General features: G+C 37.4%; 1 protein-coding gene across 4 annotated transcripts in view; it reads left to right on the top strand.

Moving 5' to 3' along the window:
* The window catches only part of ARHGAP11A (Rho GTPase activating protein 11A), a 46797-nt gene that overhangs the window by 21498 nt on the left and 3778 nt on the right, over positions 1 to 21521 (top strand). The window contains exons 1-10 of one of the 4 annotated variants that reach the window (XM_054068953.1): positions 12317 to 12527; positions 14802 to 14872; positions 15193 to 15289; positions 15821 to 16071; positions 16524 to 16684; positions 16794 to 16910; positions 18580 to 18654; positions 19289 to 19456; positions 20787 to 20919; positions 21262 to 21370. In XM_054068953.1, the coding sequence (XP_053924928.1) occupies positions 12399 to 12527; positions 14802 to 14872; positions 15193 to 15289; positions 15821 to 16071; positions 16524 to 16684; positions 16794 to 16910; positions 18580 to 18654; positions 19289 to 19456; positions 20787 to 20919; positions 21262 to 21370 (1311 nt within the window). In that variant the 5' untranslated portion in view covers positions 12317 to 12398. Of the gene's footprint in view, positions 1 to 12316; positions 12528 to 14801; positions 14873 to 15192; positions 15290 to 15820; positions 16072 to 16523; positions 16685 to 16793; positions 16941 to 18579; positions 18655 to 19288; positions 19457 to 20786; positions 20920 to 21261; positions 21371 to 21521 lie in introns of those variants that run through there. The other 3 variants (XM_054068952.1, XM_054068955.1, XM_054068954.1) reach the window with 3 other exon arrangements.

Here is a 21521-nt window from a genome sequence, read left to right as displayed (position 1 = left end):
AAACCTGGTAAGGTTATTTATCCCATTGCTCCTATTGTAAGGCTGTTTTGGAACCTTAATTTCCTGATGGTTGGAAATCTTCTACTTTACAATCTAAATGTGTTCTTAACACATATATCTACTTGTATCTTGACTATGATTAGCTTTAATCTAAATAATACCTTACTTTACCTCTGAAGGGTTTCTCTAATTAATACATTTCTATACAATTGTATTTGCTCTTTTAGTCTCCCCTTGCAATACATGCCCTTTTTCCCTTTCATCATCCTACAAGTTCTTTGGGTTTTCCTGTCAGCAAAGTATAAATAATTGCCATAGGTAGCAAGATTCAAAAGCCAGGCTTTTTTAATCTGTCTAAAAACCTCAGTAAAATATTTACACCAGTCTTGCTGCCAACCCTTAGTTTTGTAGATGGATGGATTTTCACAAGAGTAGTACGTCATTTGTGTGATATTTTGAACTTTTAGAAGGAAACCTGATATACAAAACGTATATCTGGAATTTACTTGTAATACTGAAACTTCCACGATGAGAAAACCTTTGCAGTAAAACTGAATGAAGACCCTAATGTATCTGCTTTTTGAACAATGTGCAGATTTTACATCACTTGACAGAGAACTTTGTGAGTTTTATTTTTCTAGGCCAATAAGGACTATACCGAAGTGTTGCTGCCACCTGGAGCAACTTACTTGACCTTACTGATAGCAGGTGTCTAATGTTGATGCATGTGAACAACCAGATTAGATTCATGGCAAAAGTTATATAGGTATCAAAAATTGTGTTGTAACTTTTATAAAATCATGGTTGTACAATATTAAAGTCTACAGTTTACAATGGTTGTACATGTACATGGTTGTACAATATTAAAGTCTACACCAAGATTTTAAGAGTACTCTAGCTTAAATTGAAATGCTTATATATGTATACGTATCAAAAATGTTTATATAAATTTAAGGAAAAACATTTAGACATTTTTGTCTTATACAACTTGCAACACTATAAAACCACAAGGATTTTAATGGAGTTGCTCTTGATTTTCAAGTTAATTAGGCTCATGATCCTTAAGAACCAGGAATAATGAGAAAGTGCTGACAATAACGGAGGAAAAGTGTTTTCACATTCACACCCACAAGTTTTGAAATTCTTTAAGAGGATGAAATCAGAGTATTTAAAACTTTAAATTTACATCTGGACTTTGTTTTCAAAAGTGCTAGTCACTCTGGATATTTTAGTTTTCTCTGCACTTGATTTGCAAATCCAGGCCTCTGGTGGTCCTCACTGGTGACTACACCAACTATTCTTAGTGCTAACTATTGCTGTGCATCATCCTAAATATTTTGAGATAATCAGTCAAAATGGCATTTCTATTCAAACAGATCCTAAAACCCTAGAGCTCTTCTTTTAGTTATTAAGTACTATTTCAGTGAACTTTATGAAATCAATTTAAATTGGGGGCCCAGGTCTTCGTGGTAGAACCTGAACTATAACACTGACTGTGCTAATGACCAGTAAGATCATTTTCAGTACCCAAAGTCCTTGTAAACCCTTTTTTCCTCTCCTTGTCTTTGTACCCTGTCCCTCAGCTGGCCAGGCAATGCTGATAGAGCCACCCCTGCTCCAAGAACCAGTCACGTCCCTCTGTAATGAAACTGTATTTCAGAGGTACAACAAATGAAGTGTGGATGGATGGGAAGCCAGGACCAACAAACCCATGAAGTTACTTCTACTTGTCTTCCTGGGTTCAAGCCCTTCACACACAAACAGGTTTCAAACACAGAGTGGGGAGGAGGCCCAGCAACATCGCACACAGTATTGCCTATATTCTTAAAATTTGAATACTGTCGGTTGTTTTCTGAAAATGTATTTGTTGAGGTGTTAAAATCTAAGCTATTTTCATTAATTAACCATAATCATTTTAATTATGGAAAAAATGGGTTTATATTGGACATTAAATACACGGAACATTTGGCTTCGAAAAATTAGTAGAAAATTATGAGTCATCATTACCAGACAATACATAAACAATAAATATGAATTAATATATAATAATTTTAAAAAAATTAGAAAACCAACCTGCTAAATACGACAAGTTGCCTGTTGCTTTCTTCACATTGTTCTTTTCATTATCAGTCACGTAACAGACATTATCCTGGCACCATGAATTTTTGAATCTTGGTAAATGACTTGAAGAGAGCGGGAAGGATTTTTATTTTTTAAAAAAGCAGCAGGTGGAAAGTGACTTGGTAAAGATGACAGTTCACTGGAAAAAAAAAAAGCAGCTCCCTCCTCTTTACTCAAATACATGCTCTTTGGAGCAGCTGAAACTGAAAATTTTGACACTAAAGGATTCAGCTTGCTTTGTTTCACGCTGTATCATCACATCCAGTAATATTAACAGTGTACATTAACCAGGATACCTTCTTCACAGAACATGCAAAAGATTTACAAGCTGCTCTGAATCAGAGACACTTTAACACGGTAACTGATGAAGTGGAGGATCTCTCAACATGCACCTTTTGTTCTGCAATTAGCTTATGGTTTCTTAAGCAGGAAATCAGCTCTAGGGGTGGTGGTTTTTCTGCAGCTAACATAACCAACATAGGAATTATTTGATCTTTGCAGGTTTTCAAATGGATAGTTTTGTGCAGAGTCAATGGAGAGAGGTGACCATCTCTGTAGCTACCTGAAAATATCTTGTAAAGCTATAAATAAATGAGTGTAGAAATCACTGAAATGAGAATTTCTTGACATTCTAATAGTTCTTTCTACATGTAGCTGTCTTGAGAGCTTGTACATATATGAAAGGCTGAAACCAAATGGGAGAAATAATATGCTTATGCAATAATATGCTAATAACTTCTTCCTCTAAAACATCAACAATGGAAGTTTTGCTTGTTTGAGGTTACATGATGCAAGTATTTGCCTCGTATAGGGAATACTATCTAATTTGAAAAGGGGAAGAGCAGTCCTATAGCTGTTACAATGGAACTGGCAGATGCCAGTTTTCCATTCCTGGCAAAATTTCCTCTGAGAGCATGTGCAATTCATAGTCTGGTTCTCTGGGAAATGTCTCCTTTTCACTTTTACTTCCTGCCAAAACCAGTAACAAATACCACAATCTGAAAAGTGCAGTATTTCTTTATTTTCCTGTATTCCTTTTTTTTTTTTTTTTAAGAACACATGGATCATAAGCATTTACTTGATAAAATACAGTACTTAGAAGATACTGTGGCAATTTAAGAGTAAATTGAAATTGAATGTAGCGTGGGAAGCTAGGATGACATGTAGCGATTTCACCTTGACAGCCTTTCACTGAAGGTAGTACTGCAAAAGATCTTGACACATCTTGACACCAGTGTGAATGCCTTCAAGTGGAAGGCAAGTGATTTTTTTCAGATGCCGTAAGAATTTAAACTTATCAGCAGTCATGAGACAAAAAAAACCCCACAGAATAATTTCAGCATTTCCTAGACGCATGCTGATCTTTTGTGTATATGTAAGAGCAAAAGTAACTAACTAAATATAACATTAATTCAAAAACAACATCTAAAAAGAGCTATATATACATACTTAGAACTAGTTTGCCTAGTAGAGTAAAGCTGTGGAAAAAGTCCAATATGGCAATTTGGAAAATTTAGGTATCTGGAAATGTCACGTTAAAAACAGTGCAACATTCCAGACATCACAAAGAACAGAGGAAATTCAAGTATATAGCAGTAGGTTCTTATTTGCCTCTTTTCTTAGCTCTCTCAACAACCTTTTCTGTTTTGTTTTTTTTCTGAGTTGCTGCCTTCTCCTAAGTTCTCATTCTCAATGTATTCAATTTCAGTCACCTTTTATGTTTTCTTCTAAAATAATTGAAAATGGGCATTTAATTCTAATCCTGTAAAATAAGCAGTTTTACTACATGAAGTTTCAAGTTGTTTTTATATGATTGCTGACTACATTAGTATGAAATATTGTCAGTTTTCACTTATCTAATGCCTTCAGGAATGAGATAACACAGTTAATAACATTTGTAATGCAATACTTAGGTAATAAAGCTATATGATGAGCTATAACATATATATGATATAATATATGATGAGATATAATAAAGAAAATATTAACCACTGAACACTTAGCTGTGATGTGCAGACGGTTTCAAAAGCCTGCAAGCTCACACAAAGAGACATGCTACATATTGAGGAGAACCAGTATACATTCTGAGGGCCTGAAAGGGTCAAAAGCAGAATGATGAAGCCAGAGGCCTTGAGAGCAGTGTTCTGTAGGGGCTGGAAGGATCAATAACAGAACACTGTGCTGAGATCAAAAGCCGCTCCTCCTGGAAGGGAGGATGTGGACACAGAGGTTCTTGACAATATAATGGGTTTCTCCCCATTCCAGGGCCCAAGCTAAATGTATACACTCCAGGAACACCTGCAGATTTAGTTAAGGATGTTATGTGAACTCTGGCCAGACATGTAGACCCTTGTTTGTAGAACTTATAGAGCCTGCTTTCTCACGACAAGAATAGTAATAAAGTATGTAAATAGTGCATGCTAGCACGATGTTATCTTATCTAGAAGCACTTAATCATTGTCCGAAGAGGAACCAGAAGAGTATAAAAACTCCGTTTGGAGAATAAAATATTGCTACTCGCCACCAGAGCGGTAGTCTGTCTGTCTCTTTAAGGCGTCCCTGTGAGATGGTCTCCGTCAACATATATGTGTATCAGCCAGGGAAGCTGTACAGCCATGGTCATGTGCTACCGCTTTCAAGTGACAAACCCTATCCCTTGAAGCTGGGTCACATATGACCACACCAGACACCTACACTGCAGAGATCCAGTTCCCATAGTCATACACACAAAGCTGACCTGAGCTTCTCTGCACTCACAAGATGCTGAGTCTGTGAAATTGATTAAGATCCACCCACATATAATAGAAAGGTGTCTAGAAGTCTAAGAGGTTTCAAGATTGTGGCTTTGTAAGTAACAAGACTATTTCTAACTACACTCACATATAACCCTTACAACAGTGAGATGTCAGTGCTGTTTGCAAAAGTAATGAAAATAGGAGTAATAAACGTGACTTTACTACTGTCACCTACAATAATGCTGCATACTTGTGTCTCAAAGTTTGTCAGTGTATTCAGATCCAAAAATGGGTGATAAAGAAGTTATATTGTGGTCTCTTAAAACAGTCACTGTTGCCTAAACCAACATCTGTTTGTTTTTTCTCCATCTGGTTAGTATTTACTAACCAGTCCCAACTTGTGAAAATATACTTGGTGCTTTGCTTGAATTGTTTATGTGAGCCCATTTGAAGGTATACTCCCTTTACCAACCGGCTCTTCTGTATGAGCTGGACTCAAAAGCCATTAGAAATCTTTGTATTTATTACAAAGGTAACAGGATCAGACTGTACGGCAGAAACATATGTCTAAGTTATATAGTATCAATGGTTTTACCCAGTTAGAATTACTGACGCTTTACAGAAAGAGAGGTTGCACAGGTTAGTGAATGGTTAGTGGGACTGAATTTCAAGAGACCTGTATCTCCTATTTAGCTTAGCCATTGACCTTCTTAGACAAGTCAACTTATCCATCTGTGACTCTTCTACTTAATGCTGCATTGTTTATTTTGATTCCAAGCTTTTCACCATGGGTCCTGTCTCTTACAGGATTTATGTAGCATCTAGCATAAGTAGGCTAAAATGCTAGCTATGTCTAGCATGCACATCCATAATATAAATGTGTGGAAGGGGGGGGGGGGGGAAGTAACAAAAATAAGAGTGAATATTCTTATTGATACACAATTATCTTTTCTACTAGAAGAAAAAAATAGTGAATTTGTATAAAGAAATTAAAGTAACTTCAGAGATTAAAAGAATGGGAAAAGAATTGGGACAATATATTAAATAAACAAAATAATTCTCTACTGTCCTCTAAACATTTATAAGAAAGAACCTTTTAGAGATGGAGGTTTAAAAGGAGCCTAGGACCATACAGGAGGAGAAAGACAGAGTTAGAAAGAGGGGTTAGATTTCCCATTCCAAGCACTGGGGTATCAACAGCCCCACAACAACAACAACAGGTGACTATGGGATGACCATAGGGAAAACTGAAGGAGAGCCTCTATGTGCTCTTCAAAATAAGTTTGCTTAAAACCACAGAACATCAGGTTGTTGTTCCTAGGTCAAAGAGAGCACTTTGGTTCAGATGCGCACAGTAGAGCCCTCCAGTGACATGCGCATCACTGTGCAGTATATGAAACTAACCAACAATGCCATCATTAATATTATCTACAGATTTTATTTCTTCAAATGCTCTCACTTGGTATGTTACCACAGCTGATTTCTGCCTCACTGCACAGAGGAAAGCTCCATTGCATTAAAAAAAAAAAAAAAGAATGAGGTTAAAAAAAGGAATCTGTGACTTCTCTGCTGTGTTCCAGTAAAGTCTTCCTTTGAATTGGCAGACAAAATTTAGTTACTACTTGTTGTTGTTCAACCCCAACTCTAGATCTAGATCCAGAAGCATGACCCTCAAGCCTGCACCGAGTTCTTAAAACTACATACATTCCACTGCAAAATTATCTAGTGACCACTGTATCTAGTGATACTTTACATTCATAAATTGTTTAAATTACAGGCTATTGTGAAGGCAGCTTGAGACAACTGATCTGTGGTGAAGAAAAATACTTCTCTAACATTCAAATCCTTTAGTACCCTTCAAACTGATTCCAAAAAACAAAGGACCCTAATTGTGTAGGCATAGCTTTATGCTTAAAAACCTTTTTGTGCAAGAAATTAAGACTTTATCAAGAAAATAACTGTTGAAATCTTAATACCTTTCAGTGACAGCCACATTTGAAGAGCAATTTTATAGCATAATGATCCTTGTTGCATAATTTGGACAAGCTTTTGTTCTCATTTTAATTTCCTACACATGGCTTGCTTTACCATCTCTCCTTCCCACACCAATTCAAAGGGAGAGATCAAAAGTCGGGAGATAAACCATCAAGACTTGGGGCTGAAGTTAAACTTCTAAAGATTTCAAACATGCTATGGCATATCTGACTAAAGCCTTGGGCCCTTGGGTGCCTCATATAAGACTTGGGCAGCTGCTTTCTACCTGAGATCCCACTGTAAGCACAGGTCCAAAATAGCGACTTTAAAGACCCCTGCTCAGCTTCCACACAGGACTAGAAGTATCTAAGCTTCCTCACTCTTTAATTTTTATATTCTCAAGGCATCTAGAATATGAATCTGCCCAGAAGATGTGCCAGGAAATGCATTTATTTCACCTTCTACTTTACCTCATATCAAAAGTTGTCTGATCAATGGAAATTACTTCCTTATCTAAATGTTTCTCCAGTAATGATCTGAGAGGCTTTCTCAAAACAGGCCTATAGGACTGTGTAGACTATAAAATTAAGTTTCAGATTCTTGCTTTATTATCAGTGTAGCTGGAGAAGAGGTTTATACCCATCTTTCATACAATGTCATAACAGTTACAGCATTTGTCAAGCAATGCAGTTTTCACTTTTGCGCCCAAGAGAGTCAAAGACATATAATTCTCCCATTAGAGAAACTGCCTAACCATCAGTGTACCCTTAGTACATAAATTGCTGGATATACAAAAGGTCAGAATAGACAATCTAAGAGTCACTTATGGTTTTAAACTCTATGGTAATCTATGAAAACTAATGCATCGCTATGAATAAATGAACAAATAAGGTGTTTAACTCTCAAACTCTAGAAATACTGGTCTTCAGAATGAATGCATTATCTCAGCAATGCATTGTCAGCATGATTAACTCAGTGGATCAAACTCATATCTCTTCAGAGAAATAACCATACTACCTTTAGTTCGTTTTGGAAGCTAACTGGGTGCCGCATACGTACCTTTCCAACTGAAGCTGGAACTGGGAAGATACATCTCTTGAACTATGGTACACATATAAGTAGCATACGATACTCATACATAGTCTTACACAAAAGCACAAAAATACACAGTCCATCACTCTTTCCTGAGAGTGGATGAGAAATCATTTCTCCACCTAGCAAATACTTGAAAACATTGTTCAGTGACTGTATTAGTAACCTTGCAGGGCCTAGCGTCTCCTTCCCTTACAGCTCAAGTCAGTGTTACAGAATAGTATTCTAAAATAGTGGATACCAAAATAAACTGAATTCTTGATACAAGGAGCTTTTAAAAATCCAGATTATACCCTGGATATAAAATTTCCAAGCCTTCAAAGATTTAATAATTTATAATATCAAAATTAAAGCATCCTAGCAGAAACATTCCATAATCCTCTAAAACGCAGCTGAGAAAAGGAAATTAAAATTCCTATTACCTGAGTATTAGCCCTAAGTCCTAGGATTTACAAGACGTTAGCGAGAGGCAGTTGATGAAGTAAACAAATTTCTCCTTTACCCACCACAAATTTTATGAAAGGGATGTGCTGAAAAAAGAGCTCATATTAAGTAGAATTGTAAAAGAAAATGGAGAATGAGAAGTGGGAGGAAGAGATGGTTTATTTTTCTTCTGAGTGCCAGTATCAACCCTTCATTCAGACTTGGTTATAGGAAACTGTTATGGCTTGGGTTTTGGTTTGGGTTTGTTTTCTTTTTTTTTTGTCTTGTCTTATAGCAGTATTAAATTTATGGTACTGCATCCTTCTTTCCTTGTTTGTGTCTCTTTTTTCAATTTTCCATCCTCTGAAAGAGAAGTAATTACCATTTCGCTCTTCTCTGAAGACCTTGCTTAAGACTAAGCTATTGTTGTCCCTGCATTTAAAGAACAAGCAGATTTGCAATAAATGCGTTGAGAACTTGCTGGAGAAGTCTGCAGTCTTGGTGATGAACAAAGAGGTGCAGCAGCAGCTAAAACCCAGATCTCTGCAAACCATAAACAAACACAAGGATTTATGTACGCTAGCGGCAGGGTAAGTGTCATCTTACCTATATCCTTAGACCAGATTTGTAGATAATAGCTCTTCTAAGACCACCTGGTATAGGTAGGAAAAAAACCCCAAACCAAACAACCAGATAAGCCTTTAGGCACTCAGGCTCTTTTTCAAGTCTAAAATGAAAATACTGAGTATAAATGCTACCTCCCCTCCAATAAAACCCCCCAAAATCAAACAAAAAAACAAGACCAAATTCCTCATCCAAAACCAAGTTAGAAAATATTTTAAATAGTTATTAAATATCCTGCCAAGATTGCAAAATGCTTTTGCTTTGTATATCTTGAAAATAAAAACCTAAATATAGAATTGCTTTCCTGAATAGAAACAAAAGACTAATATGAGTATCTTCTTTGAGAAATTGAGCACTCTAGGAAAACTGAATAAGGGTAAAAGATTATCTCCCCTGAGGCTACTTGTCCTGAATTATCAATATTGCCTAGGCTGTCAGCAAAACAATGGGTGAAGATACGACATCTAGTTGTTAAATCATTCTATCACAGGTAAATTGCCAGTTTCAGACCATTCAACTGCTCAAGCACAAGAACTGGAAGGAGAGAAAAACAGAAAAGAAAGAACACTCTTCCTACTAGTGCTATTAAAGATAAAATGAAATGTATTACAAGTGCAAAATGTCACGTACAGTGCCAAGAATAAACTCTTACCTTCAACCATGCTTGAAAACATTTAGTACTTACAACAGAGTGTCTATACTATAGAGTTGAGTTGACCAGAGTGCTACTATCACTATCCAGCCTGTTTTGAACGAGGAGCATTCTTTGAATTTCATATGCTGATTTCCAAGACAGTGTGTGGCTTAAAAAAAAATTGTCTCTCTGCTTAGTGTGGCAAAAGGGCTCTTTCAAATTCCTCAGCTTAATCAATAAATCCTACTACTTTCAGTCATTTCCTAATTAATTATTTCCTAGCAGAGTTCCAGATGAAGCGATGAACATGCAACCTGCTCACAGTCAATTGATTTATTCTAATTAGCATTTAAGACATAAGGTTAAGCTGGTTTATCTGAAGAAGTAAGGCATAACCAGCCTTTGTATCACTGCAATTAGGGATACTTAAATTCTTTCCCACCAAGTTCTGAGTTTGTTCAGGGAGCAATACTTCAGAGTAAGGTCTATTTGCCATTCTCCTCGTGATGCTACTCTTTTTGTCGAAGCAGCTCACTTCTGCTTCTTCTGGCTTGTTTATGAGTGTTATGTTTATGCTTGTTTAAAGCTTTTATTTCTGGAGTAGCTCCAAAATTCACAAAACTGCTATGCTAAATTTAGGTGCTCAAGGTTTTTTCCTCCCCAAGTATATGGATACTGCAAAAGAGTGTGTGTGTGTACACAAGTATATTTGTGTATTACATGCTGGATGTGAAGAGGAGTATATGCCTGGCCCTCCTGATGACAAAACAGTTTTGCCATTTACTTCACTCAGGACAGGATTTCACTCATAGCTTCTGAAAATTAGAATTATTAAAATTCCAGAAGCATGGTATGTCAGCTGGGGGGGCAGAGGGAAGTGGACAAATAGCTGTTTACTTTAATTGTTCTAACTCAATTTAGAAAGAGCGTAATAAGTTTGAGGTTGGATGCTGGGACTGGTTCCAGAATTAGATGCCTAATTCTTAATCACAAAGTAATTTTTCTGCCTCAGTCTCTACCTGTAAGTAAAGCAGAAATGTGTTAGAACAGTTACCTAAAGGTTACTCAATTACTTGACAAATGTTTTTGACAAAATAACTAGATAATACTGTGGCTTTAAGTATCTTTTGCAAAATGTAAAAAGATGACCTCCATCCCTTTTCGTGGAAAAAAATACAGCACATACTATCATCATGTGCTTTTTCTTATGTGAATACTGAATCGAAAATACTTGACCTGAAAAGTTTTAAAATATTCATCAGATCACAGCTCCCTCTTGTGTAATTCATCATTACTACAGAAAACTAACTTGGATAGATGTTACTTAAACTATGTTTTATGATAACTATTTATTTTATTCCTTTACTTTTCTCATCAGTTTTGGAATGTCATGTTTTCATGCAATTTCAATACCTACTTATAGTAAGGCTGCATTAAACCACATTTAGAGAAATATCTCTTTTCCTCAATGATGTAATTTTGACATCCATAATCAAAATCTTTGCATTTTACTTCAGAAAATTAACATCTAATCTATTATTTATTATTTCTGCTAGGTCTTTCTTTCTTCAACATAACTTTCTAAGGGGGGTATGTGTGTTTATATTTTGATAACTTTTGGAAAAAACTCTAGCTATTCTTCTTTTGTTTTGTTCTCTTAATTTTTGTGTCCATAGATGTTCAGAGAAACATGATGTAGTTTTATCATTCCTTGTCTAAGCTTCTCTTTCTACTCATGAAGTAAGACTCACTTTAGGACTAGTACCAGGATTTGTATAAAGGAAAAGCTGAAAAGCCTGCTTTTGCTACAATGCTTATTTCTGACTCTATGCAGAAAGACTGTATTTCATTAATTTGACCGACACTTAAAGAGTTACCTTTGGAACAGACAAACACAAAAAACCAAAACGGTTCTATGACAAGAACATCGTGCCAAACCTCAATCAGCACTTCTGGAGGTGTATGAGAACGTAGTACAGGATGGGTAAACAACCCCAAATTTAGAATGTAAAAGTAAAAAGCTAAATGCCACTTAAACCAGAGTGAATTGTGATTTTCTCCACAAAAAATGCTGAATCACCTTGTATGGGTCTGCACAGACCACAGCTAATGCAGGAGACAGTAACATTACTGACCAAAGCAGATGTGAAGATCCTTTAATGTTTTTTCTACCCCGAGATAGATCACCATTACCACCAGGTAAGGCTGACATAGTATATTCATAGAATCATAGCATGGTTTGGGTTGGAAGGGACCTTAAAGCCCATCCAGTTCCAAACCCCTGCCATGGGCAGGGACATCCCACGGGATCAGGCTGCCCAAGGCCCACCCAACCTGGCCTTGAACACCTCCAGGGATGGGGCAGCCACAGCTTCCCTGGGCAACCTGTGCCAGTGTCTCACCACTCTCATGGTGAAGAAATCCTTCCTTTTGTCTAGTCTAAGCGAATCTTTAGCGCCTGAAGCCCCCGCTACTCGCTGCGCCCACGTTCCCACACCCTCCGCCCCGGCTGTCGCTCGCTGCTCGCTCCCCCCCGCCCTGGCGGCGCGCACGCAGGGCCCTTAGGCAGCCAGCGCGATCGCCCAACGGCCCAACGCGGGGCCTTGCGAGCCGAGAGGCCACTGCGGGAAGCAGGCGCCGAGGGGGCAGCCCTGGCGGCCGTTGGGCGGCCGGGGCCTGATTTCGAACGTCGAGCGGCCCAATGGGAGGCGCGGGCGGGGAAGGGCGCTGGGTTTGAGCCGGGGCAGCGCGATGGCGCCGGGTGGGCTGTGAGGGGCGGCGGGAGCTCGGGAGGTATGGCGGAGCAGAGGCGCAGGCTGGTGCGGCTGGCGGTGCTGGAGGAGCTCCGGGCCTCTTACGGGATTAAGCTGAAGAGCGGGAGCTGTCTGGGGGCCGCCCAGCAGCCCGGAGCGGCGGCCGCGGAGGTGAGCGGGGCGGCGGCCCCGAGGCCGCTGTGGAGCCGGGCTGCGGGGCCTGGAGCGGCTCAGGCGGGCAGGGTTAGGAGAGGGGCAGATTTAGGCTTGATATAGGGAGGAATTTCTTCACTTATGAGGGCAGTGAGGTACAGGCACAGGTTGCCCAGGGAAGCTGTGGCTGCCCCATCCCTGGAGGTGTTCAGAGCCAGGATGGATGGGGCCTTGGGCAGCCTGATCCAGTGGGAGGTGTCCCTGCCCACGGCAGGGGGGTTGGAACTAGATGATAGGCTTGACTGCTTAACGTCGCTCACTATGGAATTTATTAAGGTATTATTTGTTGGAGTACATAGCTGCTGTATGGCTTCTAAAAGTTTTATGGTTTTTATTTTACTTGCTTTCTTAGATTTTTTTAGTTTGAAGGGTTTTATTTGCACCATATGACCATGGATATTTTGGCATAGGCAAATCTAGGGTTGATTTGCCTGTGCTCTGAGGAATTAAATCTGCCTTATCTTGAATGCCTACTTTGAATTTGAAAAAAGCTATTTTCTGTCTCAAAACTTTAAAGTTAAAGTATTTTAATAAATGCTGGTTTATACAGCATTGAAGTCTGTTTCAGAAGGCTAATCACCATGGTCTATTTAAAGCAACCACTAGCGAGTCCTAGGCATGATCCCTGTGGAATTGATGTAGTACAGAACTGAGCTCTCTGAGTGAGCATTCCGTAAGCCTGAGGAGATGTTGCAAAATGTTGCAGTAACCCTTGGTCTATATAAGCCAAAGTTACAAAACACATGCGTCTATTGGGTTGTTTGGAAAGGGAGAGAGCAAGATTAGAATTAAACTTGGTTTCTTCCCCCTTGTCAATATTAAGCATATGGATATAGATTTTTTTTTAATTATTTTTCCACTTGAATGGCAGGTAATAAGTACTGTGAATATGTATGTATGTCATAATAAAAGATGTCTGTATAGCTGTCTGCAGTGTTTACGTTTTATACAGGGAAGAAAATGTAAATTTAAATATTAACTGAGCAAGACAGGAAAAAGGTGTAGAATAGCACTTGTTTTGCCAGGGGGCATTCTATTCCTTTTGTGAGGAAACAATCATAATTTCATTTTAGGAACTGAAGTAAATCATTACTTTTTTAAAACAAAACCTAGTAAAGTGAGGCTATTATAAATTCCAAATGTTGAATTCCAAGGCACCAGAATTCTCCATAACCTAGTCTTGTAAACATAGAAAAGTATTATATCTTCGAGTTCATTTTCCGTTTGTACTTTTAAGTAGCTACCTGGAATACAATGACAAAGGGATGTGTTGCTTCTCTTTCCTTATGTTATGTTTGTTCTCTGTAGGATAGATACGCCCAAGGTGGACTAATGGTTTAGTTGTTGATTAACTATTTTCCCAACATGGTCAGCACTTTAGATTTCAGTCATTAGTGGCTAAGAGTTTGCTTTCATCTCCGATAATCAGTTGGGAGTGATTCCAGCCTTTTTCTGGTTGGGGGAGGGGCTGGGTTGCATATTCTGTAGGTATAAATAGAAAAGAAGTGGGGCAAAGAAATGAAAATACAAGTTGTTACACTGAAAGTTGGGATTTTATAGTGGAAGCAACTGTGTAATAGCCTCGTATAACTATTAGAAAATGAGCATCATTAGTAATAACTGAATAAATGTCTTGTTTTCTAATATGTGACATCTACTTCAGTGTCTTGCTATAAGGTGATAGAGTTATAATAGTTTCTTAAATACGGATGCTGAATGTGAGTTTAGAACAGTTTTCTAGACTACTCTTTTGAGCTTAGTCCTGCCTGGAACAGCAATCTTGTGTGCCTCAGATGAAGAAAAAAATATTTTAAATATATATATATATATATATATATTTCAAATGCATTGTATTGATCTTTAAGAAACACAGGATTTAATAAATTCGAAGAGGTAAGGTGAGATTACAGAACAGTCTGTTTAACATCCTTACTGACTACAGAAAAACTGGCTCCTTGCAAAACAAAAAGTGCAAAACATACTTCAGTAAACCTTTCTATTCTGTCACTGTAATCTAGGGTGGTACCTCTAACTAGAATCACCACAGGGTGAGCTATCTAGAGATGATAGTGCTTTTTCTGACAATACCTCCTATCTGTCTTATCTGAAAGACTTTGGGTTCTGTCTCTAGCTACCTGCTGTTTGTACTTTGTGCAATACGTGCTTTTCTGTAATATATAGTTGGTAATCACATACACTTTTGAATAACGTTAATCAAATTTTCTATTTTAGGGTAAAATCTTTGGAACATCCTTTCATGCATTACCGCTATCGCATGTGCCAGAATATGGTTATATTCCGAGGTAAACTAACATGGTGAATTTAGATTTATGCTTACTTTGCTCTCTTTATAATATTGAGTTCTTGTCAGAAGAGGAGATGATACTTATTCCAGGCCTGTTAAAGCTTATGGGGGATATAAGCATAATTTCAGCTGGGGAAGGATGGAAGCAGGAAGTTACATGGGGAATTCAGAGCCTCAGTTATACTTCTTTATACTTCTTGTAATTGGGGAGAGCTATCCTATATGTTAAGTTTTATCTGTTTATCATGCAATATTTTTTTCCTGGAAAAAACCAGCGTTATTCTGAATGTCAGAATTATGTTGCTATTATTTCCTCAGCTTTCTTGTTGATACTTGTGAATATTTGGAAGAACATGTTCACACCGAGGGACTCTTCAGAAAAACTGGATCTCTTGTTCGTTTAAAAGCCTTAAAGGTATTCTCTAAAGGCTGTTGGGTTTTTTCAATAAACTGCATTTCCCATGATCATTTAAGTGTTTTAATTTTTGGACTCTTCAGTCATATATTTGAGTTCTGCTATTGGAAGTGGACTGGTAACATTACCTGCTTTATAACAGAGTAGAGATTTAGTCCAGAAACTGTCAAACTTCACCTTTTTGTTTTTGTTTTCCTGTGAACTATTTAAGCTTTCTGGATAGTGAGAAAACACTTGTGATTGAACAAACTTGTTAGCAGTTATATACACTATATAAAGTGAGGATATTTGTTTAGCAATGTTATCGCAGAAGGATACCTACATGGGAAACCTATAAATTAACACGTGGTCTGACAACATCATATGTGCCTCTTTGTAGATACTGTAGCTGTGTAAAACATGGGAAGGCTGAAACTAACAATGGGGAAGATGTGACTCTTTTTTGATAGGGCCTAGGGGATTAATGGCTAAACTTGGATGTCTGACGGTATGTTGAAGGCTTCAAGTCATGTTTCTTATGAACAATTTCAGAGTAAACTGGATCAAGGTGAAAACTGCCTCTCTGCTGCGTTGCCATGCGATGTTGCAGGGCTTGTGAAACAGTTCTTTAGAGAGTTGCCAGAACCCATCCTTCCACCTCACTTGCAGGAAGGGCTTTTCAAAGCTCAACAGCTAGGAAATGAGAAGAAAAATGCGACTGTGTTGCTGTCCTGTTTGATGTCTGACAGAACAATTGAAGCTTTGAGATACTTCTTCAACTTTCTGAGAACTGTGTCCCTAAGGTAAGTGTTAAGAGTGTGCTTGTAAACAGCTCCCAGTTCCTTTAACAATTTCTCTTTCCTGGCAACTGCTGTAACTTTCTGTGATCGGTTTGTGACTTCAAACTTTATTTGCAGTCATGCTCCAGAATTCAATCATCGTCTTTTCTTTCGTAAAACAAACCAACATTTTCTTTCTGCTGGAGGTTTGACTTTTTATTCCGTTCTTTCATAGCTGTATTTCTAATTGCTCTTTGGAAAGCAAAAGGAATGACTGATTAAATTAACATAATTTAACTGATACCTTCCATTCCCCAGAAATGACTGGGGTCCAGAGCCTCTTCATTTAAGTAACACGGTCATGCGGTTACCTAGCCTGGGGTCAATAAGGCTACGCATTAATCTCAGTACGCGAACACTCAAGCGAATGACTCTGTATTTTGTTTTTTCAACTTCATCTGTCTTTTCTTGTTGAGGTCCAATGAAAACAGAATGGATAGCAGTAATCTGGCAGTGATTTTTGCTCCCAACCTCTTGCACTCGAATGAAATGGAGAAGATGTCAGCCGATACAGAAAAAAAAATTCGCTTGCAAGCCGCTGTTGTGCAAACACTTATTGACCATGCAGCAGAAATCGGTAAGGTGATAAATGTCTATCAAAATGACTTGTCATGCATACTTGTATACAACTTATCTGTTCAACTTTTTAAATAACTTCAAAACAATGTATTTCTCAATTAATTCAGGACAAGTACCAGAATTTATCTTGGAAAAGATTCCTGCAATGTTAGGTGTTGACGCCTTTCAATCTACTCCCTCACTGTGGGGCCACGAAGACAGTGAAAACGAATCTCCCAGTGAATGTAAGAAGAGGAAGCACCAAAGTGTTGGGGGTATGTGTGTTGTGTGAAAGTTTCAGCAACTAAAATAGAATTATTTTGAGACTTCAGGTATGCTTATACTAAGCACTTGCTGCTTCCCCAAGCAGAATAGGTACTTGTGAAATTTGTTGAGTTTGGTTTGCAAAATCTATATAAGACTTCAGTAATCACATCATTTGTATATTTACTCTGAGTTTACTGTACTGTCTCTGTCAACAAACTGCCAAAGAAGCTATTTGCTTGTATCCAGATTTCTGAAGCTGGATTAATGTTGCAGCTTTCTGTTGAGTCAATTTACAATCCTGTTGCAGAAGACTGATAAAATAGAGGCGGAGGGGGTCGGTAGTTTTGAAGTTATACTTGGACAAATTAGAAGACATTTCATACTTTCATAGGTCATGAGAAGGCAAGGAAATAAATGGCAGTTGTGTTTTGCATTAGAGTTAAGTAATTTGTGTTTTGAAGTGTAACTCTGAAATGGATATTACTGGATACTCTGCTGTGGTATGCGTCAGGTTGGGTTATTTTTTTTTCAGCTTGGGTATTCAATAGGGCAGGGGGGTGCTAAATATGGATGGTATTTTCTCTGTTCTTCTGCATTCTTTTTGAGGAAATACTGTGGAATATGTATGCTAGACTTGGTTCACATCCACTATAACACTGATTTTGTATGTATTGCTATATATTTAGCTGTACCTGGAATATTAAACCTGACAGCAATTGCAATTAAGGCTTTATTATTGTATATATTTAGCCAAGGCAGAGGTTTTCTTTGTGTAATGTACTATTCTACTCTGAAAAAGCGAGATAATCCTGGAGTGGTGAAGTGATAAATGTTTATGAATGTTAAAATTTTTAAGAGAAGCAGCTAGAATTTGTTAATTCTGTGGAGTAGGTTCTGGTAGCAGGTAGCTTTTACTCTTTCTCCAGATACAGTAAAATTTAGTATTACTACTCTTTATCTATTGTCAAAGATGATTTTTTTTTTTTAAAAATACCCAGTATCTACCAGACACCATAAAAAGAATTACCACAGGCCTGCAGTTTTTTAAGCTTTGCCGTGAACACGTAGAAATACAGCTATGCATTGCAATAGCACCTAATAAAACACTTCCATTTTCACTTTTTAAAAGCAGGAAATAAAAGTAAAACTTCATGCTGCTAGGTTTAATTTTGTCTTCAAAAAACCCCAACAACCCAAAACAAAACCACATAGTTCACAGAAAAGTTGTATCTTATTTCTTTGCAAGACCAAAATTTTATACTTCTATTTGGGCCTGACTTCAGAGCTGTAAGAGCTTTTCTTTCTGTGAGAAAGGCTTTGATGCATGCCTTCTGGATTTGCGTACAAGAAAATCAGAAGGCATAGAACTTGTAATGACTAGTAGAATCTTCTACAAGAAACTTCTGTGTCTGTGCATGATTTTTTTATTTTTTTTTAAGGCAAATAGATTTTTTTTTTAGCTATTTTAAAAGCAACAGATCTGTGCTGGTGAGGAGATCTGAACTATAGCTTTTTTTACATAAAACAACCATTTAAACTGATTTGTTTGCTTGCTCTGAAAGAATACAAGCTAAACTGGAGTTGAAAATAGAGCAAGACAAACTTGAAATATTTAAATTTGATTGCTTGGTGTGTCTTGCATTTCAGATGTGGTTAGTGGAGCATTGAATAAATTTAAATCTAACAGAACACCCTCCACCACACCTCAACAAAATAAAAGTGGTAGGTATTGATGTATTTGTACTAAATAAAGTCCATGCAGTATCTTCTGGATTTGCCAACTATATTCCCCAATTTTTTTTAACTGAAGAACTCTAACATATTTGAAGATAAGTGATTGCATTTAAATTGTTTAAAACTTTGAATATAGATACATATCTATTGAGGATACTGCATTTACTGTAGTTCTTGGAGCGGCTATAATCACCGCAGCAGCGGGCTGTGCAATTCTAGGATTACACAACTGAACTTGTGCTTTTACAAAGGCTTCAGTGCAGTAGTGCAGCATTTTAGCATGTCGTGAAATTCTTTCACTATTACTGTCTCTTTAAATATACAGAAGATTACTATGCTTTATTCGCTTTCCTTCCTAATACCTATATTATTTCATGAATGCATAGTTTGGGGTTTTACTTTTTGGCACTCTCTCTTGTGAGAAAAGAGCAAAATAAAAAAAAACCTGAAGCTGTACTGTTTGCTTTGCATGTTCAAAATGCATGCACTTTGGCGAAGCTTTTACAGAAACTGTCTTTCAGAGTTCTTTTTTTAAAAAAAAACAACCTAAACCAACTGTTTGTTTCAGTAAATTCTCAACCTTTTTAAGCTGTTATTGCAGATTCAGTTTTCTTAATTTCAGTCTTTTCATCAGTGACTCCAGTGGTTCTTACTCCAAGTACCAAGCGTAAGCTTCCAACTGATTGCTCTCAGGGCTTGTCCAGCAAGAAGAGAAGATCTTTTAAGCATAGTTTTGCTTTTGAGTTGTTACCAAGTAGCATTTTTAACAGCAGCTCAACACCAGCATCAGGTACAGTTGTCTTCATTTTTTACTTGCTTCTTGAAGTGGTTGCTTATGGCTTTTAATTTAAATGTACAGTCTTGTTCTTGTTGGGCAGTTCTTGATAATCTTCCCTTAACAGTGTTCCTTACACTACTTTTCCATCTCAGTTTATAGTCTATGTTTACCAGTGACTGTCATGTTACCTGAATTGAGCAAAAGCGAAATTCTATTTATTGGTTTCTGTTTTATTAATCTCTCAAATCTGTAATCCTGATATCCTTTTATCTTTTTCAGGCCCTCTGTATCACCTAGGTTATACTCACATTTCTGTCCTAAGTCCATGAAGTCTGCCTGTGCTTCCAAACCTTTTGAAAGTTGTAGCCTTCTTCTGTCTCTTTAAGTATTTAAATAGCTGGTCTTAGCTCTGTGAAATATATAGTTGTTGCTATTATAAATGTTCTTTCTTGAATTGAATCACTTCTTGTTTTCCCTAGATGCTAAATAATCTCAAAATTCTATATAGAAAAGTTTTACTTTTGCTTTTGTTTAACCATGATTTAATACTACTTCAGCCTGATCTAGTGGGAGGTGTCCCTGCCCGTGGCAGGGGGGTTGGAACTAGATGAGCTTTAAGGCCCCTTCCAACCCAAACCACTCTGTGATTCATTCTACTAGATTGCTTCCAACTTTCAGGCTCTTCTGCAAATTCTATTTTATTTTTGTTTGCTTCCCTAATATGCTGTCAACTGAACTTAGATTAAAAAGAGTTTCTAGATTGGTTATGTTTATTTGCCTGAAGATGTGGGTTTTTTTTCATCAGTGGACCATTGTAAAACTTCCTGCTTTAGTTTACTAAATCATTGCATACTTACTATGAAATTCTTGTTTCTATGGATAAGCAAACCAAAGAAATGACATTTTTTAAAGATAGTAGTATTGCATCTTATTCATTAAAAAGCTTAGAATAACAACTTCTTCATTTACTGTTGCTTTAACTGTTCTGGCTAAGTATGTAAAAAAGCACACTGCAAATAATATTGTGACTGAATCTAGTTTTTCTTATTAAGCTCTTAAATTTAAAGAAATGATGATAGTGTGAAAACTGAATTGAGGTAGTGATATTAGCATGCAATTCATTGCAATCCAGATGCTTCTATGGATACTGCAAGTGACAGCTTCACTTCATTTAATATTAAATAAAAGTGGAAGTCAAAGTAATTTCAAGCCAGTACTGTACAAAATAAGCTAACAAATCTGTGCTCTTTTCAAACCTGTCCTTTATTGTATTAACAGTTGAGTCTCTACCTGAAAAAATGTGACTATTTTAAGTCATGTAAATATTATTTCATTACTGTAGTTCAGTTTGAACCAAGCCCTTGCGTGTCTCTTGAGTCATCGCAAGCCTCACTGTCTCCTTCAGCTGGTGGTGAAAATCATCTTAGTACAGGGATCAGAAGAAGTAAGAGACGTACAAGCAAAAAATTATACAGGTAATTTGCTTAACTCTCAGAAACTAAAGATAAATTGGAAAGGTTGGTCTAGACCCCTTGACTAATGATGTGTAAAATCTCAGTCTGTCTTTAAAATTGCCTTTTTTGGTCTTCAAAACATACCAAATTTTTATAGTAATCTTAAAATCACCAGATCTTCGAGTGTGGCAAAGTGAAGCCCAAAACCAAAATATGATCTAGCATAGCAGCCTCCTGTGCCTATTAAGAAAGGTTGGCAAGAAGACAACAGAAGTAAAACTAGGGGATATTTCCCCTGGTGTCAGGATTTTTTCATTGCCCTCCTGAAGAGCTTGCGTAACTTCTTCCCCTCTGTCACTCCAGGGCTGAATCAGGAAAGACAGGTTGTTTTTCTCCAAAGATTAGCCGAAAAGAAATGGTTCGTAGGTCACTACGCTTGAAGTTTGGTTTGGGGAAAAGCAACAGAGAAATGGTAAGTATTCTGCTTTTAGCCCAATCTTACTGTTACTGTGCAAACTTTAATCCTATGTTTTGAGCACTGCTTTTCAGTAGCAGGAAGGCCTTATTTGTTAACGGAGGGATCACAGCAAAACTGGTCTTGATATAGAGTATGAGAAGCCCTA

Source organism: Cuculus canorus, chromosome 5 (genome assembly GCF_017976375.1).
Source record: "Cuculus canorus isolate bCucCan1 chromosome 5, bCucCan1.pri, whole genome shotgun sequence".
NCBI classification, from domain to species: Eukaryota; Metazoa; Chordata; class Aves; order Cuculiformes; family Cuculidae; genus Cuculus; species Cuculus canorus.
The sequence above is the reverse complement of the archived record's forward strand: the minus strand, read 5'-3'. Positions and strand labels throughout refer to the sequence as shown.